The sequence below is a fragment of the Passer domesticus genome, chromosome 4 (genome assembly GCF_036417665.1).
Source record: "Passer domesticus isolate bPasDom1 chromosome 4, bPasDom1.hap1, whole genome shotgun sequence".
NCBI classification, from domain to species: domain Eukaryota; kingdom Metazoa; phylum Chordata; class Aves; order Passeriformes; family Passeridae; genus Passer; species Passer domesticus.
This window is the reverse complement of record NC_087477.1, coordinates 37,207,789-37,234,387: the sequence shown is the minus strand read 5'-3', so window position 1 is coordinate 37,234,387 and position 26,599 is coordinate 37,207,789. Positions and strand designations below refer to the sequence as shown.

General features: G+C 37.9%; 1 protein-coding gene across 1 annotated transcript in view; it reads left to right on the top strand.

The window, feature by feature from the left end:
• The first annotated feature begins 209 nt into the window (after positions 1–209).
• Positions 210–26,599, top strand: part of PAPSS1 (3'-phosphoadenosine 5'-phosphosulfate synthase 1) — a 39,157-nt gene continuing 12,767 nt past the window's right edge. Inside the window, exons 1-9 of the mRNA XM_064417167.1 lie at positions 210–460; positions 7,757–7,871; positions 10,911–11,146; positions 12,557–12,695; positions 14,693–14,811; positions 18,893–19,006; positions 20,937–21,048; positions 23,940–24,145; positions 26,287–26,422. Coding sequence (XP_064273237.1) covers positions 401–460; positions 7,757–7,871; positions 10,911–11,146; positions 12,557–12,695; positions 14,693–14,811; positions 18,893–19,006; positions 20,937–21,048; positions 23,940–24,145; positions 26,287–26,422 — 1,237 coding nt within the window. The 5' untranslated portion in view covers positions 210–400. The remainder of the gene's footprint in view (positions 461–7,756; positions 7,872–10,910; positions 11,147–12,556; positions 12,696–14,692; positions 14,812–18,892; positions 19,007–20,936; positions 21,049–23,939; positions 24,146–26,286; positions 26,423–26,599) is intronic.

Here is a 26,599-nt window from a genome sequence, read left to right as displayed (position 1 = left end):
ATGGACACGGGCAAGGACAGGGAATGGACATGGGCAGGGACAGGGAGGGACAGGGACACGGACGGGGCCAGGACCAGAGGCGGTGAGGGCGGAAGTGGCGGCGGCCGCCCCCCCGCGCACGTCACGGCGCGGCGCAGGCGCGTGGCGGGGCTGCCGTGGCTCCCTCTCCCCTCGGCCGCCTCCCTCCTTCCCTTCTTCCCTCCCTCCCTCCCTCCCTCCGTCCGTCCCTCCCTCCCTCCCTGCGGCCGCCGGGCCGCGGCTCCTCCCTGCACCACCTTTGGCCGAGTCGCGGGAGTGCGCAGACGGCGCAGCGCCTCGGCGGCAGCGGCTTCATCCGAGCCGAGCATCAGTCGGGAACGCGCGTCCTCCTCCCCTGCCTCCTCTTCTCGCTGCCGCGGCCATGGAGCTGCCCGAGAGCCAGTGCAAGAAAGTCAAGCTGAGCAACAGGGTGCCGAGCTGGGTGAGCGGGTGGGCGTGCGGGGCAGGGGAGCGGGCAGGAGCGGCGGCCGAGCCCGCGGGGATGTGGCAGGGGCGGCAGCGGGAGCCGGGACGGGGGCTCCGGGCGCCGCTGCCCGCCCCGGCCGGGAGGGATGCGGGACGGCGGGGCCAGCCCGGTCACCGAGCGGCAGCGCCCGGGCCCCGCGGCTGTGGGGAAGGGCAGGAAGCCCCTCCGGAGAGCAGCCGGAGTCTGTAGGCTTCGTGCCTGCCTCTTCCGCCCTAAGCCCTCGGCTTCCAGCTTTTTGGAAGAAGGAAGGCTTAAGAATGCGATGTACAATGTGGCCATTCATAAATCTGGGTTGGCCAGAGACTGGGGTTCTTTGTATAGCGGGTGTTATGTGGAAAACTGTCGAGACTGGGCTTAAAAAAATCTAACCAAAGCCTTCATTCTTGTTCATAAAGATGGGGGAAGATCGATTTACAGCAAAAACCAAAATGCTGCTATTTAGAAGAGACATTGCAGGCCTTTGAGAACATTTGATACCTCTGATGCTGCAAGACAAACGAAAAGAAATGAAAAAGAAAGTATGATTTCTTTCAATCAATGCTGAGTTGAAACAGGCGAGACATAAGATGCAGAAAACATTTGATATGAGTGTAAGAGTATAAATCAGTCTTTGATGTCTTGCTGTGAGTAGTGCAGGCCACAGCTTTCTTGCTAAAAGCAGCGGTTGCCTGAAAAACGGGGAAGTTTCTGTCGTAGTGTTGGATAGATGTAGTGCCTGCCCAAGCCTCTTCCACTGTGTACAAGCTCAAACTTGTTCACGTAAGAGAGTAACCAGCAATTTACATTCTTTCAATTTCCACTAGGAAAAAACAAAATCAGATGTTTAGCAGATAGTGAAATAGACGATGTCTGTATGAGGTTAACAAAGTGTATGCAAAAGTTACTCTGTATCATTTCCTTAGTCATAAGCAAAGCCAAGAGAGGTTTGTCCAAACTGGGACAATTCCCTAACGGACATTAAGTGTTTGCTGAGTTCAGCTGAGGTTGGCAACCCCCTCTATGCTACGTGGCAAGCAGAGGAAGTCTTCCACTTCTCCCTTTTTCTTCACAAGACCTCAACTGAAATGCTCTCTATAAACCAATAAGCTTCACCAGGAACAAAAATGCTGCTGATTCACATGCTCCACAGGCAAATGTTCTGGCACTTCTGCCTCTGCATCTGTTCAGTTGAGAGCGAAGTCAAAGCAACTTACCCTGATGGACTTGGCAGCCCCTAGGAGAGTAGGCAGAGCCCTGTCTTTCAGAATTCCTCTGTGCTTCCAGTGTGATTCAGAATACACCTCTGCCTGTGAAATGCTCTTGCCAAGCCCACCTCTGAGCACAGCAAACAGTTACTCCCCATTTACAGGGCACAGCATAGCCACAGACACTGCCATTAAGTGTGGAGAACATGGCTTGACAGGGAGACGTGTGGCACACTTTCTTTAGAGCGGCTTGGATTCCTAACACTGCTGAGCTGTTGTGTCAGTTTGCAGGTGACTCTGAAAGAGAACTTGCTCCAATTCTTTTGTCTGAGAGCATATTCAGTAGGGTATTTTGGCTTCATTTTTTATCCATCCCCTCTGATGCCAGGCAGTGAGCCCCCTCCAGCACTGGTCAGTGAGCTGTCTCTGCCTTTGGTCGTACTGGTACGGCAGCAGGTGGCAAGCGAAGACACACTCCTTAACAATATCTTTAGCACTGAATTTCTTGTATCCACAGTACTGGGGAAGATTCTGGGTGATTTCTGCTGCTGTGATCATTTAAATTGTCCCAACTTTAGAGCACCTGGCAAAGGGGAGCTAGTCTGTGTCAGTGGCAGGAGAGTGTGCATTTGGCAGCTTGGGTGGTGCTTTATGTAGAGGTGTTTAAGTGCCTTATTGTGTTGGTATTCCCGTGGCAGTCTGCTTTCTGGTGGGCTATTGTAAGGATCCAAGTAAGAATTCTTGTTGTAGATGGGAGAAAATGTAATGCTATAGGCTATGGCAGAAAGAGTAAAATATATTATTGCTCAGATATAATTTCTGGGCTTGTGCTTTGTTCCCAAGCACAGTTATCTGAGTCAAAGCATAGATTTTCAAACCAGAATTTGAGAAAGTAGCTAATGGAAGGTATTCTTGACAGATCTTTTAGTCCTGAAATCTCATAAAAATATGTAGGTATAACCTCTGTGGTAGCTGAATTTTTTGTGTTGGAACCATGTCTGTTTTCCTTGCTTGTGTTTGTATGTAGACAAAAAAGATGGGCACTGTTCCAGTGCTGAATAATAAATGTCATAAGAATGTGTTGTTATCAGGGAGTTACTGGTTTATAAGAGGCATATGGTGAGGAAGTTAACAAATGACCTAAAGAACTCTATTATGACTGAGAAATGAGAAAGGCATTGAAAGTAAGACTGCAGTTCAGAGGGGAGGCTGCTCATGTTGCTTTTGCTATCATATGGGAGTTCTTAGCTTGGGGAGCCAACATGTCATCTTAGAGCAGAAGGGTATGGACTTAGTCACAGTTTCTTCAGTGTATGTGGTTTATATGGAAACCATGTCTGTTTTCTGATCCTTCCAGCTTCAAGCTGTCCCAAGTTTATGATGCAGCTTGGGGAGTCTCAGCTTGCCATGGAAAGATTTACTTTCTTCCCCAGAGGTCTTGCTTTGTGAAAACTTAAAATTTGTATTGATAGTAGAAGTATAATATTTTATTGTTGCTTGTAAGTAATGAAGAATAAATTCAGCTTATGCAGTGTATATGCCATTTGTCTGTTAACCATAAAACAATTAAGATATAATCTCTTCCTTTGGCTGTCTTTTGATCTTGGCATTGCAACTTGGGTTTGCTTTCTGTCATCTGGATGCCTGTCTGTGTTCTTGCATCAAAGGTGTTTGGCACTGATAGTCTGATTTGGTTTTGGCAATAAAAAATTACAGCTGTAACCGGGCAAAACATCAAGAAAAATAGGAAAAAAAAAAGTGTCATCTCAGGAAGTCTGTACATAGAAAAGTTGACAGAGTTAGTATTTCCTTTTGACCCCATCATCTTTCTTTCTTTCTTTTGTTCCTGTGGTTCCAAGGTGTCTGTAATCATTAATTTCCTTGGTCAACTACCTGCAAAGCTAAAATTTACCTTCATGCCAGGAAAAGTAAACAGCAAAGTTATCCTTCCTTCTTTATCATTGCAGCTCTCCAGTGCGCATCCAAGAAAGGATTTCTTTTCTTTTTTTACTTCAATACCAAGATGTTTGCCTGTTGGAGCAATTTAGATTTCATGTGAGAAACAAACCAGCATAGTGGGGGAGAAGAAAGGAGGGATATATCCGCATTCTCAGCTGACATTACTGCTAAAATGAAACACAGTGGACTGAAGCACTATTTCTGTTTAACGTGGTGAAGTAGGAGGGAAAATATTAAGATGAAGTGTTTGTCTACATAATGCAGAAGCACTGTGTTGCAGGGTGGAAGACATATTTTTGTTAGGATGTCAGAGTGGAAATATCCAATGACTGTTAAAAAAGCAGATAAACCTTAGTGATTAATGCCCTTTTTTCATTAGCCCCTTTACAAAACTGTAATGTATCCTTACTGCAGTGATTATATAGTGAATGTAATTAGGCTTAGAATTTTGAAATAGCTTTTTCAAAGAGAACTTGCTCATCACATTGAGTTTTTCTATTTCATGTTTCCTTGGTTTCATTTCTTTTAACATTGTTAATATAGCTATCCAAGGTGATGATTTGAAATAGTGTAAAAGGAAATGACTGTTCTTTATGTGTGGTATCATTTTGGTTGGTCATTTAATTTCATCAGTTGATAGTCATCAAATTTTATGTACAAGAATTTGAAGACTAGCTAAATAATTTAAGAGCACAAACAATATGTGCCAGTGAGTATTTTTTGTGCCACATCAATATTTGTGTAAAGCGTGTATGTCAGGGATAGTAATTAAAAACCTGGGTTGTTGAAGATACAATATTTAGCTTGTTCAGCTATTTATGCTCAGTGGTGTAGGCAGATCATATGGAAGAAAATTATTTCATAGGAAAGTGGACATAAATAGGGAAGTACTTTTTTTTTTTTCAGCAACAGAGAATGACTTGCTAAATTATTAACTTTTTAGAGCACCTCTATAAAATTGGTTTTCTTTCAGAAGATAAGGGGGATTTGGGTGCTGCTTTGCCCAGGATTAGTACTCAGCTCCCTTGTTGGTGTGTCTGTACACAGATAGAAAAGGTGGGCCAGGTGGTGATGGGCAGGTGTGTTTTTGAGTGCAAGCAAGACTCTTTGGGCACTTTAACCTTTAGTCTTAGGTGCCTCCTTCTGAAGTACTCAGCTCACTGGCTGCTCCACTGCACCTGTGTGCCTTGTCCTCAAGTAAGGACTTTTCCTTGCTGTGGTTTCTCATCTCTCCTAAGAAGGCATTAATACTTTTTTCTGACATAAAAGCTGTGTATTTTTCATCATTTTAAGAATCCCTCCAGCCTGCTCTCTCGGGGTTTCATGTGTTTTGTAAACCTAGTGTAAGACCCTGATTAGTTTCATTGCTGCTTTTCACAGAATTTCTAGGTTGGAAGAGACTTTTAAGACCCTTTTCTAGTTCCTAGTTTCCTAGAAAAGAGAGGAAGCTGATGTAATTTATGGAATATGGACTGGAAGAACTCTCTTTGAATAAGACATTTGACCACCAATGTATGAGACTGATAACAGACTCGTTGCCAGGGATCAAAAGCAATACATGTTTGGGTTTATGTCTTAATGTTAGAGAGCTTACTGAGACAGTGGCATGGGATTTGTGCTTTGAGACTGCTGTTTATCCAGTGCCTGGTACAATGCAGTACAACTGCAATTAATGAGAGAGAATGTAGCTATTACTGTGTTAGTTTGAACGGCTGTATACATTCATTATGCACTATATAGCTTTTAATTTGAAGCACTTCAATTATTTTTGTTGCTTTTAATTCCACAGTTTGCTCACTGACATCTCCAATCTTATGTACTGCATAATTGTTCCTACTGTAAGAAGAAAGATTTTGATTTTTTGACTTTTTGACTTTTGGTTTTAATCAGCTGTATTGAAGTGACTTTGTGCACAAAACACTTTTGTTTTGGGAGATAAATTATTTAAGGTAGCATGATCCGCAAGGATAATGTCATTTTGTATGGTTGTAGCCTGTTTGCAGATTGCGGTTTCTTCTTTTTTGATATTCAGTGTTCATCTAACTTTAGTTGCTGGACCATCACCACTGAATTAGAGTTGCTGTGTTTAAAACCTGAACACAGGTTCTTACCTTGAACTTCTGTTTGTATTAACTATGAGCCCAGACGTGTCTAGAAATGGGGACATACAATCACACAACTTCATGATTTCCAAATAAGTTATAGATAAACCTTTGAATAGAAGAATGATGTAGCAACAGTCCTTGAAGCCACGATTAGATACCATATTTCTGTTAATTCTACTTTGTGGTGTCCCTCTCTGAAACTATGAACAGCTCTCTGCTAGTACTCCACAGAGGAATATAGTCCCTACTTTCTTTTATATTAAATATACTGCATGTTTTCTTTTTCGACTGGCACTGATACAATGATGAAAGGGAAGATAGTGCAATATGTTTGCAAGCAAAGGAAGCCCAAGCAGCATTAAAGATACCACTAATCCCTCTCATCCCCTGCCCCCCTTCCCCTCTTTTTTTTAAGTCTTCTTTTTTGTTTGATTGTTCACGCATGATCTGGCAATGTAAGGTCTTGATCTTTCACAAACAAAGTTCATATAGCCAGATACCATTAAAGTCTGGGATGATGCCAAGGCTGATCTTCCTGTGGGCTCTCTCACTTCAGATTGTGAAATATGTTTGACAGCAGGGTCATCTTACTGAATTTATTTGTACAGCAGGTTATTATGATGAATTGTTTTAAGAAACTCAGTAACCAGCTTTATTTTAATTAAAATTATATTTTTAAAACCCTATCTTTAAAATAATTCTTTTAAAAAGTTCCTTGCAATAATACTTTCTTTAAACATTTAGAATCTATGATAACTATCTCTTGTCTGGAGACTGATGATACCATACATAAAGGCACTTGCTTAACTGAAATTTGGAAGAGAGGTGCATAGTTTGCAATGGAAAGGCCTCTGAGGAGTTAAAAATGAGCCAAAAGAGCCAGTGCCACCAAATTTGACAGGCATGATCTGCCCTTGGTGAAGTCAAGTTGGCAGTCACAAATCACCTCCTTGTTTTCTGTGTGTCTTATAGCATAGTTTCCAGGATCTTCTGCTTCATGATCTTACTGTGCAGAGAAGAGAGACTGGTGGTTTGTAGTTGCCCAGGGCTTCCTTACTTTCCTATTCAAAAACAGGCTATGTGCCTCCTTTTTCAACAGAAACTGCTGTGACTTCTCAGATATGGATTGTCACTTAGACACATCCTCCACCAGTTCACTCAGGAGCTGTGGATGCATTTCATCAGGTCCCATGGACCTGTGCACCTTCAGGCTCCATAGATGGCCTCAAACCTCGTCTTCTCCTGCCTTGGACAATAGTTCTTCATTTTTCCAGTCCCTCCATTTGCCTTTCATGACTTGGGTGGTGTGACTGGAGCACTCGTCAGTGAAGATGGAGGCAGAAAAAGTCCTTGACTACCTCAGCCTTTTCCACATCTTGGGTAACCATGTCTCCCTTTTCCATCCAGAGGGAGCCCACATTTTCCCTAGTCTTCCACTCTCAGTAGGATTCCTTTTTGTGTTTGAGTTTGTCCGGGAGTTCCTTCTTCATCCATGCAGGTTTCCTGGCTGGTTTTGCCTGACTTCCTCTTTGTTGGGATGCATCTTGAGCATTGGAGCTTGGAGAAGCTGGATGAGCTTGGAGAAGCTGGTCCTTGAGTATTAACCAGTTTTCTTGGGCCCCTGTTCCATTCAGGTCTTTATCCCATGGTACTCTACCAAGCAGATTCCTAACATTACTTTAATAGAAGTCAAGTCAAGCAGCTCTAGCAGTTCATCTCTCTTTTTAATAGTTGATTTTTCTTAAGCAAGTTTTATTTGAAAGTAGTAGTTGATTAACCTGTCAGTCCCAAGCTTCACTGAAGTAGCCCAAGGGGTGTGGTTGTCTCTGGCTGACTGTTCTAATTTTCTGTGCCACCTTTGATCCATGCTGGAGCTGATGGAATGAGTATTGGTTTTACATCCATTTTTCTGTCCTCAAGTCTTTCTTTATGCCTGTGGATGAATTTGTTTGCTTTGCCAACTCACCCTTTATCAAAGATTTAATCGACTTCTTCTTTTACAGGGAATGCAAAGGGCAACCAATGTTACCTACCAAGCTCACCATGTCAGCAGGAATAAGAGAGGCCAAGTCGTAGGAACAAGAAGTGGTTTTCGTGGATGCACAGTCTGGTTAACAGGTACAGCCATAGGTTTCTGAGAATCCTTTTGTTTTAGTTGCTCCTTTGAAAAGCTACTTAGCTCTTTTTGGAATGCAAAGTTGAATGCTTGTGAAATCTAAGATCTTGATGCATTTTTATTACTGTTTTTAGGTAGACTAGCAGGAAATTGCTTTGGGACAAATAGTAACTTGAGAACGTATTTTGTTCAGTGCTCTGAGAGAGTTGTTTTTTTGATATTGTCTGCTACTTAATTCTGGTTTTCTTTGCATGTGTTGCTTTTTTTTTCCTTTCTTTTTGTTTTAACCAATTATGTCTCTTTGTACTGTCCATTTTATCTATTTAGAAATGAAATGTTGTTTTTGTAAGAGTCTGTACGTCTGGATCTTTTCTGTAAAAGCTTCTTCTCTTTGGATTATTATTGTCTCCTTGGTTTGAAATAACACTTCAACATAAACCTGTGCCATTGGACAGCAATTGCACGTTTAGGCAATGCATACTGGCAGTTATTTTTGAAGTCAGCTCTGTGGGGTTTTTTGTTTTTTTTGTAAATAGAGAAGATAAATACATTGTGGAAGACTTTTTTGTTTCATAACAGTGAGGAAATTTTTTCTGTCTTTTGAAGTTTTTGGAAGCTTTAAAATATTTCCTGTAAAGTTCTTTGTTTTTTGTTTTTTTTTTTTTTTTAAACTGGTAATTGAAAAAGTAGCAAAATATGTCATTTAATTGGCTTGTAAACCATTTAGAACGTTGTTGTATTGCAACATAAAAGATCCTCACAGAGTATTAGGGAAACTTACTACAATTACATTAAGTAAAACTGATTTCCACTAGTGTTAGTAAATGTGTGTGAAATGTAAAGCGGTCATTGATAACAAACTGCTGAGAGTCATTCCAAGCAGATTTGCTGGCTGTCATCTATTTATTTGGGAAAAGAATGGAGCCCTTTCTCTCCCTGTTTCCATCACAGGCTCCAGCCTCTCTCAATGCTTGAATGATCTGGTGGGCTGCCTTTCCGTTTCTTCTGGTAATTCATTAATCTAATTTTGAAAAAGGTCATGATAAAAATGTGTTCTCAGTTATCTACATGGCATCATTTTTCAGTCAATGTTCTTTTTAAACAAATGTAATCTTAATGCCCAATTTCCTTTTTTATTTTTTCAGGAAGGAGGGTGGTGGTAAGATATCAAGAATGTGTGTGGGAAGCTAGGTTATTGAAGATGTTTGAGCAGTAATGTGAAAGGGTGAAAAGGACTGTAGGCATGGAAGTAAGCAATATTAGCCATTCTAGAACTGTGCAAACATGAGTTTCAGAATTCTAATAGGTATTAGAATAAAAGCTGAAATACTGGGACACTTTGACTCTCTCAATTTGTCAGCACTCATGGAGTGGGAGTGTATGGAAAGATCTTTCTGGGATAGTTTTTCATTTTTCAAGGTAACCTTTATTTGAGAGCTCTGTTTTAATGAATGTTGAGTCAGAGGGTCCTAGTAAAGAAAATGGAGGAATTTAGCAAAAATGTGGAAAAACATTGCTTTAATGTGTAAAATAATATGCAATTTTTAGAGTGTAAGTTATTTTAAAGACTTGTCAGCTTGAGGAATGCTTTTAAATTCGTTAATGTATAACCTTAACTTTTGCAATTCATTACATGTTGGAGACCAAATGATGTGTGAAAAGACAGAGCGTGTGAGTGAATAGCAAGCTAGATGTGGGGACAGAAATGGCAAGTCAAAGACTGCATCAGTGAGAAGTAAATGATGAAATTGCTGAAATCTTCTTTTGGACTGTCGTGTCTATTTTCTGTGATCTAATTGCTGCCAAAAGAAGACCATTCAGTTTCCTGCCTTGTGTTCCTTCTCTTGCCTTGTACAGGCTGTACCTCTTGCCCAACTCAACACTGAGCTGATTCACCTTTGGAAATCATCAGTGAACTTACCCCAGCCTCCCTCCAGATACACAAGAGGGAGAAAAAGGGAGAAAGCCCCATGAGTGGGTGGCCTGGCAGGGTGATATTAACAGACTGACTTGGCTAACAGGCACCAGGGGAAGCAATGCAATGACTCCTTTTCTTTAAGAAGCTGTCAAGATTTCCTTTGCACTTTGTGTTTTCTTAGGACACATTTCTTAGCACGATTGCTTGTCCTTTGCCATAGATGTCTTGGAAGCACACAAGCTGCTGTTTTGTGTGATTTTTTTTTTTTTTGTTTTTCTCCATTCTCTGAAAGTTAGAATAAATCTTAATCACCACTAATAAAAGCATTTTTCTTCACCCAGTAGTGCTACTTCTTTTTATACTACCGTTACTCTTTTTTCCCCCCCACTCAAAGGGTAAATGTCATATGGAGATCCGAGTTTGTGCTCCAGTTATGAATTAACTTCTTGGTATAAGCAGAAGCACGTGCTCCAGATAAATTGAAATCTTATCTGGAAAAATTATTTAAATAAATTTCCAAACGAAAGTGAACAGTGGACTTTTTAGGGCCAGCATAGGTTTCTTGCCAAAGATTCTCAATTAGACCAGACTTTGCTAGTACAGTTTTCTTTTCTTGTTGCTAACACATGCCATTTAGTGGAGCAGCACTGCTGTGTGTGAGTCTTGAGTGAGTCAATGGTGTCTAATTCAATGCTGTTATTCTGCAAGGAGTAAGAACAGAGTGCAAATTTGGCTTGATCCCATTTCTTTTGTTGACTGAAATTCACTTCAATGTGAGATCTTCCCCTTCTTATATAGATCTAACATCTTAACTGTGCTTGGTTTCTGAATTAAGTTTATTCAGCTAGAAATAATTGCCAGCAGCACTGGGGAAAAAGCATTATCTCTGTAAGCAGCAGCAGAGCTCAAGGCCAAGCTCTTACCTGCTTCAAACTGCACACTTAACTTTTACCTTACTCTCTCTTTACCTGTTTTCTGTGTAAAAGCCACTTGGCTTGTATTCCAAGTAAGCTTATCCAAAAGGCATTGCTGCTATTGCCTGTCACTTTGGGATTTTCATAATTACAACTTGCCTTAGCTTGTTCCTATGCTTATATATTTATATGATTATTGAATATTTTAGGTCTGTCTGGTGCTGGCAAGACTACAGTGAGCATGGCACTGGAGGAGTACTTGGTGTGCCATGGTATTCCGTGCTACACGTTGGATGGTGACAATATCCGCCAAGGCCTTAATAAGAATCTGGGTTTCACACCAGAAGATAGAGAAGAAAACGTGCGTCGTATTGCTGAAGTTGCTAAATTGTTTGCAGATGCTGGTTTGGTGTGCATTACTAGTTTCATCTCTCCTTATGCTCAGGTAAGTGTGAAAAATGTCTAGATGAAATGTGGGGAAAATGCAAAATATCATTCAGAATCCTAGTCAAAGAAATCCATTTCTGAGCATAGCTAGAATCAAATACTTACTTGTGGTTTTTTTTTGGTGGCGTTGTGCTTTATGGAGGTGATTACTCAAAACAGAAATTTTAATTTAAAAAATGTTTACATTAGTTCTATAACTGGAACTAACTTCAGTCCATTACACAGAATTATGACTCTAATAATACAAACAAGCTCAAATGATATTCCAAGACTCTTAAAATTGCAATATCTTGTTTAATACATGCAGATTTCAGTACTTCATAAATATGAAGACTAGGTGTAAACTTAACCTGAAGATTTAGGTAAATTGCTTTTAAAAACAATTTTATTTTAGTGAATGAATGGTGAGAGCTTTATTTTTACAAAGTGACTTAAGGGAAAGTGTTTTAATAGCCTGTAGGTTCTTTTTACTTTATTTCATGTTGTCTATACAGCATGCCATTATATAATACTGAAAATTATTGCAAATCCACTTTCACGTTGTTGTGTGAAGTCCGTTTTCATCTGTGCATAAGAACCTGGAGGGGAGAGACAGAAAGGATGTGTGAGCACCCAAGTATGACGCAGGGACTTTAAGCTTAGGTGTTTCACAGCATGAGAATGTGTTATTTCTTTGGTTAGAGTAGTGCAAACACTTCTTCTGATAATAATTTGGGGAACTCAAACCCTACAGTATAACAGAAGTCTCTAGATATGAGAAAAATAACTAACAAAATAAACAATATTTAGTAAGAGAATATTTTAGTGGATTTTGGAAGGCTTTTTTTGTTCTCTCAGTGAAAGTCACCAATATTGTGCCAATGCTTGGCAAACCATAAAAATAATATGATAAAGTACTGCGAATAATAGAATATTTTGACTACACAAGTATTGTCAGATTAAGGAATGTAGGGAAAACTGGTGCTTGGAGAAAAGGGTGGTTATATCAAGAGCAGCAGATAACACCTTCTCCCTGCTGTACTCAACTAGGCAGATGTTATGCCTCAGACATGAGGAATATGTTTGGGTATGGGTATAGAACATATGGGTATACATATGGGACATATGGATATGTATGGATATAGAAAACCCTGCATTCTATTGGCTGGGTTTGGTTGTGGACTTTTCTGACAAATCAAGTTTAATATAAATTATCTCACATCTTCCTGTCAGCTTTTACTATGTGATGTACTGTAGCCAAAGTAATGTACCTTGCAGGGCATCTGTTAATCAAATCACGTTTCTTTTTTCAAACTTTGAAAGCTTGTTTACATTGAGCTGTCATCTTCTTTAAAATGATCTTCAAAGGCAAAAGCAGTACAAATATGTGGGGACAACCTTTTAGGATTTTTCTTCTGTTTTCTTTCAGGATCGTAATAACGCCAGACAAATTCATGAAGGGGCAAGTTTGCCTTTTTTTGAAGTATTTGTGGATGCTCCATTGCATGTCTGTGAGCAGAGAGATGTTAAAGGACTCTACAAGAAAGCCAGGGCTGGAGAAATTAAAGGTGAACCTAGATGTAATCACATCCTTTCTACATAAGTGTAATTATTGATGTAATTAGTGAAACATTAGTGTAATTTGACTCCACTTAAGTGGATGTGCTCATGTCTGAGTGTATCACCCTTAAAAAAGCATGGATTCAGGACGTGACTGAGAAGAAAATTGACATTGACTTCTGGAACTGAGTAGTTAAGTGTGTAGGACAGTAAAAGGGTGGAAGTGGCTAACCACACACTGAAAAAGCCTTAAAGGTTGCAATTTTTTGCTTCAGCTTTTAAAAGAAACGTTATTGCTTTTAAAAGCACGTTAAAGGTTGCAATAGAAACAATGTAATGATTTAGGATTATCTGTCTCCTTTGTGTGTCCATTGGCTAGTTAAAAAGAGCCTGATTCTTTTTAAAGTCTTTAAAGAACTGCATTAATAAAACTTGCTAGTTTCTTCCAAAAAGTAAAACATGGCCATTGTCTACCTGTAAAGACTATTAAGAACACTTCTGAAGATACTGACTTTTACTTTTAAATCTGTGTTCTATTCTAGTGCCCATGACCATTATTTCCTATTCCCAGCCTCAGGTCAAGATTTAAGTATAACCTGCAATAAAAAAAGCTTAGCTATGCAATCATTCATTTCAAGTATTGTTTCAAGTGCTGCTTTGCTCTGTTATGTTATAGTTTGCAGAGGCTGATGATAGATAGCTCTGTATTTAGTAGCAAAGCAGTTTTTTTGAAGTATCACTTTTTGGGGGTGGAGTTTGCAGATGCTGTATGAATTCACTTTAATCAGAAGTGATAATAAAATTCAAGAAATCTAAGACAATTCTGTATGACTGGTTGCTTGATACTTCTAGTACTACAGAATATTTCATGCAAACACCAGGAATAAATAAAGCTGAGTGAAGATTTATTCAAAATCAAAGTACAACAGCTTGAGCTGACATGATACAAAGATACAGTTCTGTATAGAATCCTTCTCTGTGCCTATTTTGTGAACATTGCTAATATTTTGTTAATTTTACAAGCCACATAATGGAATTGTGTTCCTGAAGAAGTGGTAAACAGTGAAGTAAACACTGAGTGCCTGAGTAAACAGTGCCTGAGCAAGATACAAATGAGTGTAGCAGTGGCTGTATCTTATGACCTATCTGATATACAAAGGATGAAAATTAAACCAACTTGCCAGTTCACAAGGAATGTCAGCAAATGTTATCTTCTTTTTCTCTGGAAATGTAATGAGATACTTTCTTTTCCTTCTGTTCCCACTTTTCCAGTAATCTCATCAGTGTACAGGTTTTAGAAAAGCTACCAGCCTTTTTTATCACATGGGGTACTGCAGTAATTAATATTTTTCTTAGGTGGGGAACTAAACTACTAATTTTGAGGGTATTTAAATCCAAAGGGAAAAACTGGAGTTCTAATGTTTGCATTTACACTTGTGGAGGATGCAGATGTTGAGTTGCTGAAGCCCAGCTGATATTCCTGATGCAGATCTGACTTGTACTGGTGATACTGTTTGCCTTTGGGCTTGGATTTTCCTCCTTGTTTATGCATGGGTGGTAGAATCTCCACGATTTCAAAGCAGGTTGCAAGCAAAGTAGGCCAGAACAAGTGTCACTGGTAGCTTGTAGAGTCTGTGACAACTATTATAATAAACACAGTCATCAATCTTAAAGCAGCTATCTTGAGATGAGTATATTAGCTAAACTAATGTAAAAGATGTTGAAATTCCTTACTTCACTGTAAAAATCAAATAGCTTCACCAACAAATAAATGCTATGTATGTACTGCAGAATGTTGAAGTTTGATGCTGTCAGATACTATGATTAGCAAAGAGTCTGATAAAGAAAAAACCTGTTGATTTCCCTAAGAATCTCTGTATTGAGGAAGCTAAAATTCCATGTTCTTGCCTGTTATGTTCATTTATATATAGAAAACTGTCTGTGAACAGCATTAAAGTGAAGTCATCTTTTGGAAGAAGTCACCTAATATTTTTATGTTCTGTAGGTTTTACTGGGATTGACTCTGAGTATGAAAAACCAGAAGCCCCGGAGCTTGTGCTGAAAACTGATTCCTGTGATGTGAACGATTGTATACAGCAAGTTGTGGAACTTCTTCAAGAGAGGGTGAGCAGAAATGGAGACATATCTTAGAAACTTTTTTCCCAAATATTTGTACATGCAATCTGAATATAAGTGCTGGGAAAAACAAAGACAGTTTTTGAGACATAAAGACTTATGCATCTTTCAATTCAAACTTTTAAACTTGTCCTGTTGTGTGTTTCCTCTTTAAACAATGCACAACACTGATCTCCAAGTGAAATAAGTTTTGGACAAGTGGAAAATTAATTTATATCAATAACTGGAAGGGAGAGGAGGCTGTCATAGTTGTTACAGAACCAACAGTGAATGCTGACTTAAAAATGCTAGCAACCAATTTTAAGGAGTCTGAATTGTCTCTGTAGTGTACAAATTAATATATATTGCAGATGTGAAGATACGGGGGTGCACTTACACAGTGATTTAATCTCACTTAAATAGGGGCTGCTTGTGTCTGCTTTCCCTTGTATTCCACTGTTTTTCTTGTACTAGTAAAAGTAATCCTGCAGTTTTGTAATGACTCAGAAAGCTGATCTTCTTGACATGGCTGAGTTGAGTTTCTGGTTCATAGCTTCTGAAAAGGTTGATCTCTTTCCTTGTTCATGCCTGCAATCTACACCATCCCTTCTGAAGTCTCCAGGCCTTCTCCTGTTGCATGATAAGTAGATATGGCTCATTACCCAACCTGAAGAACCTCACCCCCAACAAACACCACATGGAAAGCAAAACAAACAGACAAAAAACTCCCAAACCCAACACTAAAAGTGAAGGCAGTGAAGAGATGGCTTTATCCTCTTGAAACCATGTCCCCAGAATTAGCTAATGCTCATGTAGAAGAAATGTATTTCCTTACATTCTTATCTCTAGTCAGTGAGCAGTGGATAACACTCCAGATAACTATTTATTTTCAATTGAGATACTCTTGCAGATAATAACTCATGTTTTTTTATGTGAGTTGGATGTTCTGGAAATTTTGAGTATTGACAGTAGTTTGAGTAAATAGAGCTCCACCAAGTGTTGAAGTTGATACAGGCAAAAGACCTCATCATGCAGCCAGTATGAATTAATTTTAACCCTCTGTGTAAGTACTGCTCTGGGGAGATTGTACTGAAATTTTCAAGAAAATTCCTCAAGGATGACTGCTTGCTCAGGGTTGCTCAGGAGATAAGACAGGGCAAACCATAAGATAACTTTTGCCCAAATCCCCATCTGATTTTTTTTTTTTTGAAGAAAATAGGAGAGCTGTGTAGGAGTCCTACCTCTGAAAGGTGAGGCAGTTCCTGACTGGAGGGGCCCTGTGCCTCCTGCTCAGAACAATTCATAGTTATAGAAACCTATGTCACATGTGCCAAGATAATGATCCCTGAAGACTTGTATTGGTACATAGTGCTGACTGATGGCTCGTAGCCCAGTCAGCTTTGTTTAAGGTACATCTGGCACTTTTTTTCCTCTTCTTTGAAGATAACAGTATAATGAATGGCAAGATATCTTAGTAGTTGCTTAGTTCAGTGGGAGACAATGAAATCGAGGCAAGGCTAAACAGGCATGTCTTGGTTTTAGACCATCTTAATGAAGTGCTGTCTTGAGAATATGAATTCTGTAGATTTCCTGTAGTTTGAACAAGAGGGCTTTATAGGAAGGCTGAAGAAGGACTTGTTATAAGGGCATTTAGGGAGAGGGCAAGGCTTTAAACTGACAGAAGGTAGTTTAGATTAGATATAATGCAGAAATTAGTTACTGTGAGCCTGGTGAGACAGTGGAACAGGTTGTCCAGAGAACCTATGGTTGCCCTGTCCCTGGAGGTATTGAAGGCCAGGTTTGATGGGTCTTTGAGCAACTTGGTGTAGTGGAAGGTGTCCCTGCCCATGGCAGGGAGGTTGGAACTAGATGATCCTTAAGGTCTCTGCCAACCCCAGCCATTCTATGCTTCTATGATTCTATGAAATGAATTGTTCAGCATTATAAAGACATTTGCCAGCATTATTAATACATGTGCCCGTGCTGCAGAGAAGGCTATCTGCATGCAAAGAACCCACCACCTCAGTGTGAGGAGGCACGTTTCCATAATGCATCTAGTTTTTTGTTTGTTGGTTTTTATTTTGCCATATTTTATATGAACGACTTGTGAAAGAATAAATATTGTGGAATATTCTGTAACTTGTCCTTTGGTAGAATTAAGCTTTCAGTAAAACTGATGTCTTAGAATGGTCACTAGATGGCTTGCTAGCCTAACGTTTTCCTAATTCCTAAAATTCATGCAGTTTAAAGATGCATGGATTCCTTTTGTTGCTGGTTTTCTTGTTTTGTTGATGTTTTTTTAATCTAAGTTGATGTTTTCAGTATCACTTTCATGTGTGCAAGGGAGTCTTGGTTTACTAATCCTACAAGTTTTCCAAATGTCAGACTCAGTTGCTAGAACTGTCTTCAAGTTGTTTACATTTGTATAATGAAGTAGGTTGTTGACAGAAACTGCATTGTGAAACCTTTGTTTTGCCTGTTAGTGGGACACTAAAACCAGGATAATACTTGAAGTGATCTTTTTAATAGGCACGTTTATTTTAAGCTATTGATGGTTTGTAAAATTAAGGCATCCTAGCCTGGTAATGAGCCAGGGTCCAGAGGGAAATCTGTGAAGCAGCATAATGTGCACTCCTTCATTATAGTGTTGCTTTCAGGAGGCAATACCTTCATTTGATTCTGGTGTTGCTGTTGTGACAGAAGTCTGCTGCAGCTCTCCTGGGCTGTTGTGCTGCTGCTGAGGCAGAGAAAACAAAAGGCTGATTTTGCCTAAATTACAATGTATTAAAATCTGCTTCCAAAATGATGTCTGATATGTAATGGAGCAAGCTTTTCCTTATAAAACACCATTTCTAAGTGCTAGTTTAATTTGTCTTTATTTGATGTGTCTTTGAGGATATGAATTATGCAACAGGCAGTGAGACTCACCACATCTTGTTACTCCCTCAGTCATTTTATCTCTCACTTGTCAGCATTCTGCTGCCTTTATTTTACTTTCCATGGAGGTAGTGCCTAAGGTCTGATAAATGCATTAAAATTCCTGAGCTAACTTTGTGTTTTCTACAAGCAGCCTATTTACTCTGACCTGCATATACTGGAAAAGTAAAGATGATTTGATTATTGTTCATTGCTCTAAGGGTGAACTTTTTTTCTCCAAAAGTAAAGCGTTATTTTACAAAGGTTTCTCAAACACTGAAAAATGTGTTTTAAAAAGAATAGTCAGCCTCTTTTCACTGATATTTTGGTACTGAACATCACTGGAACGTTTGACTGGGTTTTGATATATTACACCATCCTTTGTTGGAGGAGACTCTTAGCAGTTTTACCATGATGACCTTCTCTCCTCTTTTAATTATGGTTTTATCCTTGTGTTTAACTCTTCCAACAAGTTTAAAGTCTTAAGAATTGTGGAGTGAGAATATATTGTTAAATACACTGAATTTTTTTTTCAAATCAAAATGTGTTGGTTATAGAGCTAGATTTTGGTACATTGCATGTATATTCACAGATGACGTCACATTTGAATATTCTAAGAGTTAGTATATAGATGAAAATACTGGTGTTATGGCATTAGCTGTAGGAAATACTTTTTATGTGTACTTCTGTATTAATTTTCAGTAGAGAAGGACCTTTATGTATTTTGCCTTCATGTTACCATTTTTAATGTTTTGTATAGTGAATGACTTAAATTCATAAATGCTTAGTCTCTAAATCTTCTTTAACTTCTTCAGCATGTGTAAAAGCATCAAGTCTGCCTTTCTACTGTAGATAATGTAGGCATTAATAAGTCATAAAAACTTCATTCAATTCAATAGTTAAATATTTACTAGATAAATGTTATATGGGTTACTTAAGGTTTAGAAAAAATCTCTTGTCAGAATGTTTCATTTTAGGCAGTCTGCTGGCTTGAGTAACTAGCAATATATCATAATCTTGGAACAGTGCTGGCTTTTAGATGAGTAAAAATTGCATAATTAATAAACTCTTGCTGCTGTGTAGTGCAACATTATAATTTTACTTCTTGATGTGTGTTCAGTGCCCAAGAGGCCTTCTGAGCAAACATTAAGTTCTCTTTATTCCTTCTATACAGGACATTGTACCAGTGGATGCCTCTTACGAGGTGAAAGAGCTTTATGTGCCAGAAAACAAGCTACAGTTGGCCAAAACTGATGCTGAGTCTCTGTTAACCCTGGAAATAAATAAGGTATTGTGTGTTCAGGTGTCTCATTGCTGCAGTTGAAGGACAGTTTGATCTGTTGCTGTTCTGCAGCTGAAATACCTGCATTGGTTACAGAATACACCTTGACAGACTTTTTCCCTCTTTCTTTGAATGAAAACAACATCATCTGTGGTTTCTTTGTTTACTTACCAGAGATAATTGATCTTCATACTTTTATGAATAATATCTGGTATAGTGTTACTTAGTTTATCCCCACCCCAGAGAAAAAATCTACAGTGATTTCCTCCCACACTCCCCACAGATCTGTGGACAAAACCATGCCTGGAATGTCTTGTATGAGAAATATTTTCTAGAAGGATTGTTTACTTTTTTTTTTAACTTTGCTTACTTTACTTTCACTTGTTGTGAATTGTAATTGCCTAGAAATATAGGGGAAATCAATTACTACTTCTTGATTCTTCCTGTTGGTAGCCTTCAGCTGAACAACATTAACTTTTTATGTTTTAATAAACATACCAAACTCAAACAGTTGCAAAGATATGACCAAATCTACTTTATTGCTTTTTTTTTCTGATTACAACATACTTGTGCTGTGTTTCTGGTTTCCAGCAGAGAGAATATAGAAAAGCATGGGACAAATTGATTGACCCTATTCTTATTTTGGTTAAATGCATTATTTTTCAACTTAGATCAATTAGATGAAGCTGCTTCTGGCTGTGTTTTTATTCTACCTCATTCTTTTTCTTAATAAGCCTAAACACAGATACAGTGCATGAGTTTTTTTCACTGGCTTTTTGATGGTATTACTAGAACTTAAAGCTAAACATTTGATCTAGGAGCTGACTAAGCTCAGAGTTCAGTATGTATTGTGAGTATACTTTGAAGGATTGGGATGACATACTAAGCATTGAACTAAGTAATTTTAAAATTTGCTTGGTCTTCTACTAGTAATGAATATTGATACTTCCTTTCACCACATTTAACTATTTTTTTCCACATATATCTGTGTAAAACTATTAATTGTTTGTTGAGGAATAAATACTTAAGGTCACCATTATTACACCTCAGTAGGGCCCCATTCTAAATTGCTCCCTATCTAGAAAAACAAATAATTTCTCTCTCCACCCACAACCACTGGCCTGTTAAATATCAAAAAAGTATCCAGTGTAATCTTGGGAATAAACTGGGTTTTGTACTTGCCTCAGTATAAATGAAACAGTGTAATAAAATTAGTCATGCCCTTTGCAAAAGAGACTTGCACAAGCAAAGCCTGTCCTTGTCAAAAACTTGACCAAGTCTTAGTAATGCACATGCAGAAATAATGGAGACCACACACTAAGTCATAGTGTGACTGAGTGCTAAGGAAGGAAATTCTGTGTAAACTGATATCTCATACTGAAATAAGTACTAGTCCAGAGAGAATTTTACTTCTGGATTGTCTCATTGTTTATGAAAAAAAATTATTTCTCATTTCTTTAAAGATTAAACCTCTTAATATTTACACTCATAATTCTGATTTTTTTTGGTGATTGTATGTATTGTTATTATTTTTTCTCTTTTTTTGCCTTTTAACGTCTTTGTTATCTTGTTTTGTTAGATAAAGGCATGTGGGATTCTCTGATTTTGTTAAGAAGAACTTTATCAAGATTTACAAATAAAATTTGTTGTTGTGTGTTTGTTGGTTTGATTTTTTTAAAACATGGAAATTTGATCGAGTGTAGGGTCTGGAAAATAGCCAAAAATATGAACAGTGAGGAACAAGTTGGGGTTTTTTTCCTTACTTGTAGAAACTTTGAATTATTTGTGATTAAAACCTGTAACACTGAGAAATCTTCCATTTGTACTGTCCTGCATTTTAGAATTAAAGCATGATCTATTATGATTAATACCTGATGCCATTAATTAAGCAGCAATTTTTATCTGCTCTAAGTCTATCTCTTCATTTCTTTACAAGGTGGATATGCAGTGGGTACAAGTGCTAGCAGAAGGTTGGGCAACACCCCTGAATGGCTTTATGAGAGAGAGAGAATACCTCCAGTGCCTTCACTTTGACTGTCTCCTTGATGGTAGGGTAAAACACACCATTTGTAAAACCGAGCAAACTAATCATGCTTCTAAAATATTTTTGATGCTTTGCTTCTTAGTGGTGGTGTGGTAACACATTATCAGGCTTGTGCACAACATCAAGTCTGGGATAAGGGAATAGAATATTATAATAACCAGTTTTAAATGTGATGGTTTTATTCTTTTTACACCTACCATCATGTTAGAATTTGAATATTTTGTCTTTTTGCCTTTACAATTTCTGAAAAACATTTAATTCTAAAATGCATACTTCTAATTAGTTTTGAAGAAATTGATCTTAGGATTTGGAATTGCAGTTTAATTGTTGTTTAGTTCTGTGACCAAAGGATTTGTTTGATATTAGTAATGAAGAAAAGGACAACAAACTGACTTGAGTGCTGGAGCTGTTGCAAGTGTGAAATCGGTCTGAGTATGAACAATTATCACGTGTAATTGAATTACTAAGATTTAGTAATTTCCTGGGATGATTTAAATGAGTAAATTTTATTTTGCATTACCATTTGGCTAAGAACTTTGTGAAAATAGTAAGTCATAACATCCTCAGATTTTGGAGTTTGATTGCGATCCTCTGTAATTTTTCATTTATTCCTCTTTAAAGGCTGTTTTACTCCAGCCTTTTTCCTATATTCGTGCTTCCTTTTGCGTCACTCTTGTCTTGATAGAGACCAAATAGCAGAACAAAAAGTCACCTTTCTCTCAATTCTGTGATACAGACATCTGTCATCATTATATTTCTTAATTTGCTTTTGTCTAGGTGCTGTCCTATACAGCATAATGTCATCCTGTTACTTTGCAGTATAATTTTGGGCTGCTAGTTTTGTTCTCATTTCATTTGCTTCTGTACATCCATCCAGGTGAAAAGTCCTCTGCAGATTGCATGCAATGCATTCAGCTGCTAAAATAGCCTGTAGGTCATAGTCCTGTCCTGTAATTTTCAGTAAATCAGGATTTTTATAAGTAATTTACGACCTTGTATAAGTGAGTGTTTCAGATATAACAATATAACAGTTTTTTAAACTTCTTTTGCTGTTTTGAGCATGGCATCTGTGCTACAAAAAAATGCAAGTAATGAAAAATAGAAACTTTTTGATGGAAACTATTTTCTGTCCTAAGCTTGGATAAAGTCATTGTTTCTGTAGATGTCCTGCTACTGATTTCCGCTTTCTAGAGATCTACTACAGCACTTACATGTGTAAATCTTCTTAGATAAATATGATTGCCTTAAAACTGCTTTGCTACTTGCAGCAGTAGCAACAGTTAGGTCAAAACAATATCCTCAGAGTTTCCTCCTTGCTTGGGATGTTAGTTCTGGGTCTTAGAGCAGCAGTCATTTTGCAGGGCTTTGATTCTGAAGAGAGGGAAATAGTTTATTACCTGCAATGCATCTCATCCTTTGAGCTTTAAAAGCAGTGTTCATACTGACTGACTTCTGAGCTGTGGAGATCACTGTGCTGATAGTCTCTCTTGAAAGATTAAATTGTCTGGAAAAGTCTCATCCTGACACTGTGCTCATCTGTGATTCAATAGACTTGCTTCACTGCCTTGCCTCTGTTTCATTTGTTGCTGAAGAAATATGTAGGAGATATTATGTATTTATTTGCTGGTCATGGACAAAATAATCAACAGGTTTGACATCTCTTCATACTTTAAAATGTTTATTTACTTGTCTGCAAAGTAAGTTTTTTCTTTAAATTATCCATTTTGGGGTGTCAGACCACTCTCTGTGACTGCTGCCAAATTCAATTTTATGGCCTAGTTGCTTTGAAAATAACTCTGGGCACCAAGACTGAACTTAGGAGGAGATGCACAGCATGCATTATACATTTTACATTAAGAAAGAAGGGAATTTATTTTTCTCTTAAAATTTTCATCCACTTTATAATTCCCTAAGAAATTTAATTTCCTAATAAAAAAGATATTGCTTAAATAATAGCAAAATTAGTCTTATTTTAGAGTCTTGGCAAATGCCAAAACCTCCATTAACTTTAAAGGGTCCATGACTTTTCTCCTGGAGACCACACAAAAGTTTAGAACCCAAGCCTTTGTAGAAGACTTACAATATTTACTCCGCTGGGTTTCTCAAATCTCATTCTTCCAGAAAAGAAAAACAAGATTTCAGCATCTGGCAGTGAAGTAGGTGCTTAAAAAGGAGGACCACACATAACCTTAAAATTCAGCTACATTGGCTTAGTTTTAGAAGTAATGTAGCTGGTAAACTTTCAGCTGAACAAACTATGCAAATATTTGCCTGAGTCAGCAGTTTTTTCTGGATGGTAAATGCTTGAATCTGAATAATTTTTAAGTGTACAACAAAAGTCACCTTTTGAAATAGTTCAGTTATGTGTGTTAATTGCTTGGGTGTATCTTTCTGCTCCTATTGCATTGTTTTTGTTCTTTGGGGCCAAAAGTATGGCTACTAAGAATATAATTTCCTTTTTACTAATTATCCACTCCAGCAGCAACCTTGTCTGATATTTCAAATGATCTATTTTAAAATGTTATTTGTGTATTTCTACTTTCTATATAGATTCTTAAGAACGGTATTAGTTTGACATTCCAAAAAGTAGTATCCTTGCAGTTTAGATATTTTTGTGCAGCTCTAAGTACTTGCTGTGTATTGTACTTGTGCTGTATTTTCACTACTATGTTGACTCTTTCTCAAACCTCAATATTTGCTCAATTTTATAGCATGTGTATCTTATGGAAGTATGAGTTCATTCTAAAAAATGTTTAATCTCTGTTAAAATAAGTATTTCAACTACCTGTCATGTAATACACTTACAGCCTTACAAGTAACCTGTTAATTAGGTAGGTGTTCATAACATTGATGACTGTTACTAAGGATAAAGGGCTTTTTTTCTTCCCTCTGCAGGGGGAGTTATTAATCTGTCAGTGCCTATAGTGCTAACAGCTACTCAGGAAGACAAAGAAAGGCTCGATGGGTGCACAGCAATTGCACTGGTGTATGAAGGTCGCCGCGTTGCCATTCTCCGCAATCCCGAATTCTACGAGCACAGGAAAGAGGAACGCTGTGCTAGGCAGTGGGGAACCACGTGCAAGGAACATCCCTATATCAAGGTGTGTGTTTAAAAGTTGAGAATCTAGTCCCATTAGCTGTACTGTTGTGGAGCTGCAAATTTAGTGAATTGCATGTCTATAATTGATGTACTTTGATAAAAAAACGACTTTGAAAATCAGTTAAAATATCTGAGCAGAAATAAAGGTAATTGTTTTCTGTGCAGCTGTTGAATAGTCTGTACTTAGTGTGAAAATCCAATGTCATTATGTACACATGAAATGAATTTAAAATGTACTGTAGAATCTGTGCTGCAGAAAAGAGAACTTTGCCCTCCAGTGTGCCTAGAAAAACACATCCCTCTGTCACCAGATGGATCATCAAAGCTCCTTATATCAGTGGATATATGCATTGTGAAGGATAGAAAACTTCTTTTCTGCCTGCATGTGGTGCACGTGAGACCTGCCTGCTTTAGATGTTTTTCAAACAGGCCCTGTTCCTGGAGAGTTCATCATTTCACTCTCTGGGGAGTAATTTCCCATCCATTGTGTTGGTTATGTTTTATTATCTTGGCCTTATGTGTATGTCATACTGCAATGTTCTAATTGTAACATACTCACCACAATGCTGTATTGGCTTATGCAAGCTGATGTAAATGTTACATCTTAGCTCTGCAGAGTCAAAACATGTTTATTTCCGCATTTGTCTCTGAGGTATTTTTGTTTACAGGTATGACATAAAATTAGATAAAGTTAAATCAAACAAACTTCAAATTATGAGCTTGCTCTTGAAAAGGGAAGCCTTTGAAATGTTGTAAAATAATCTGTATGACTAACAGAGGATTTTTAAAGCCCTTGATGTGTTCTGTGATGCTGAAGATAAGATTATCCCTTTATTGAAAGCTTAACACAGATCCAATAAATTCTAAGCAAATCTCATGCAGACAAAATTTGGATGACTTCTTATGTAGAAAATAAGGAACTATATTCTTTTGCCTGTACTGAGGTGTATAGCAGTAACATGACAGCACATGAATTTGGTGGCTGTTCTTAATCAGAAATATTTGGGTACCTGAGAGATTGTGTAGTGCAGAGTTTTTTCATCTTCGTATCATTATCACACCTTCCCTCCACCTTGGTAAGATGTCAAAGTCTGGCATTTTCTTCAGGAATGGAATGGATACCGTGGCATCATTTAATTCCAGCAGGTCAAAGGACAAATAAATTGAAAAATTCGCACCTAATTTTCACATCTTGGCTTTTAGGTTTAGTATGTGATATCTTCTGTTATATCAAGATTTATTGTCATTTCTAAGTTACATAAGGCATAAAAAGTTATCAGAAATGTGTATGAAACTTGAAAGTTTTTTGTGATTTCATCTTCAAAACAAAATGCATTCTTAGAAATTAAAAATTTCACAGTAATGTCTATGGCTCTTTGTAGAGTATGTTAGGAAGCTTGCCATAATTATTTTTTGATAAAGCGTGGGGTGATATTTAAAGATATAAAAAAAGTAGTGACTGTCTAACATCTGTTACTTGGGTAAACTGCTACCATGAAACAAGTCCAGAAGCTGTTCCACTTCAAAGATTCTGATTTTATTTGTAGATTCAAGTGGGTGAGTATTAATCAGAATTGTTTTGTTTGTTACTTTATTCCTGACTAGAATCTCATAAACTACAGAGTTGAAATGCTGCAATATCTTGTATTGCAGCATTGTAAATCTTGTAAATTACAGAGTAAAAATGCTGCAATAACATTTGCTTTGACCAATAACTATAAAGTGTGCAACTTCGTTGTATTGCTATATTGTAATTAAATTTTAAAATACGTACTAATAAAAATATATGCTAATATATGCTAAATAAAGTGTAATAGACAAGGCTTTTGAGACACTATCTTTGTTTGTCATGCAGTGTTGGTTAAGAATATCGGCTATTTGCATTTCTTTATATTATCTCAGTTTTGAAAGAAAGGCCTACTGAAGGTTTGTGCATCTCTCCTCCATCATGGTATAACATGTCTGCACTATGCTCCAGTGAATTTTTTCCATTTTTTTAACACTGATGCTTGACTTCCAACTGTCAAATAAAATTAACCTGGAACACAATCCTTGGTAAAGATGTGTCCCCATTGCTATGCTCTCGATACTCAGGAGAAGCTGATAGCTAATCCTGACATGGATTTTTCTTTCTTTTCTTAGATGGTTATGGAGCAAGGGAACTGGCTTGTCGGTGGAGATCTACAGGTCCTTGATCGTATTTATTGGAATGATGGACTTGATCAATACCGCCTCACTCCAGCTGAACTAAGGCAGAAATTCAAGGAAATGAATGCCGGTGAATAAATTTTTTTTGCTGTCTTTCTTCCTGCAGAGTCTTATCCAAATGTCTGCTGCCACCACTGTGGCTGGCATTGTTTCAAGGATGAAAATTTTGAATGCTCTGGTGGGTGGTATTCTTTGCTTTTAATGGAAATAATTTTTATGATCTCAAGAATTGCATTGCCTAAATACA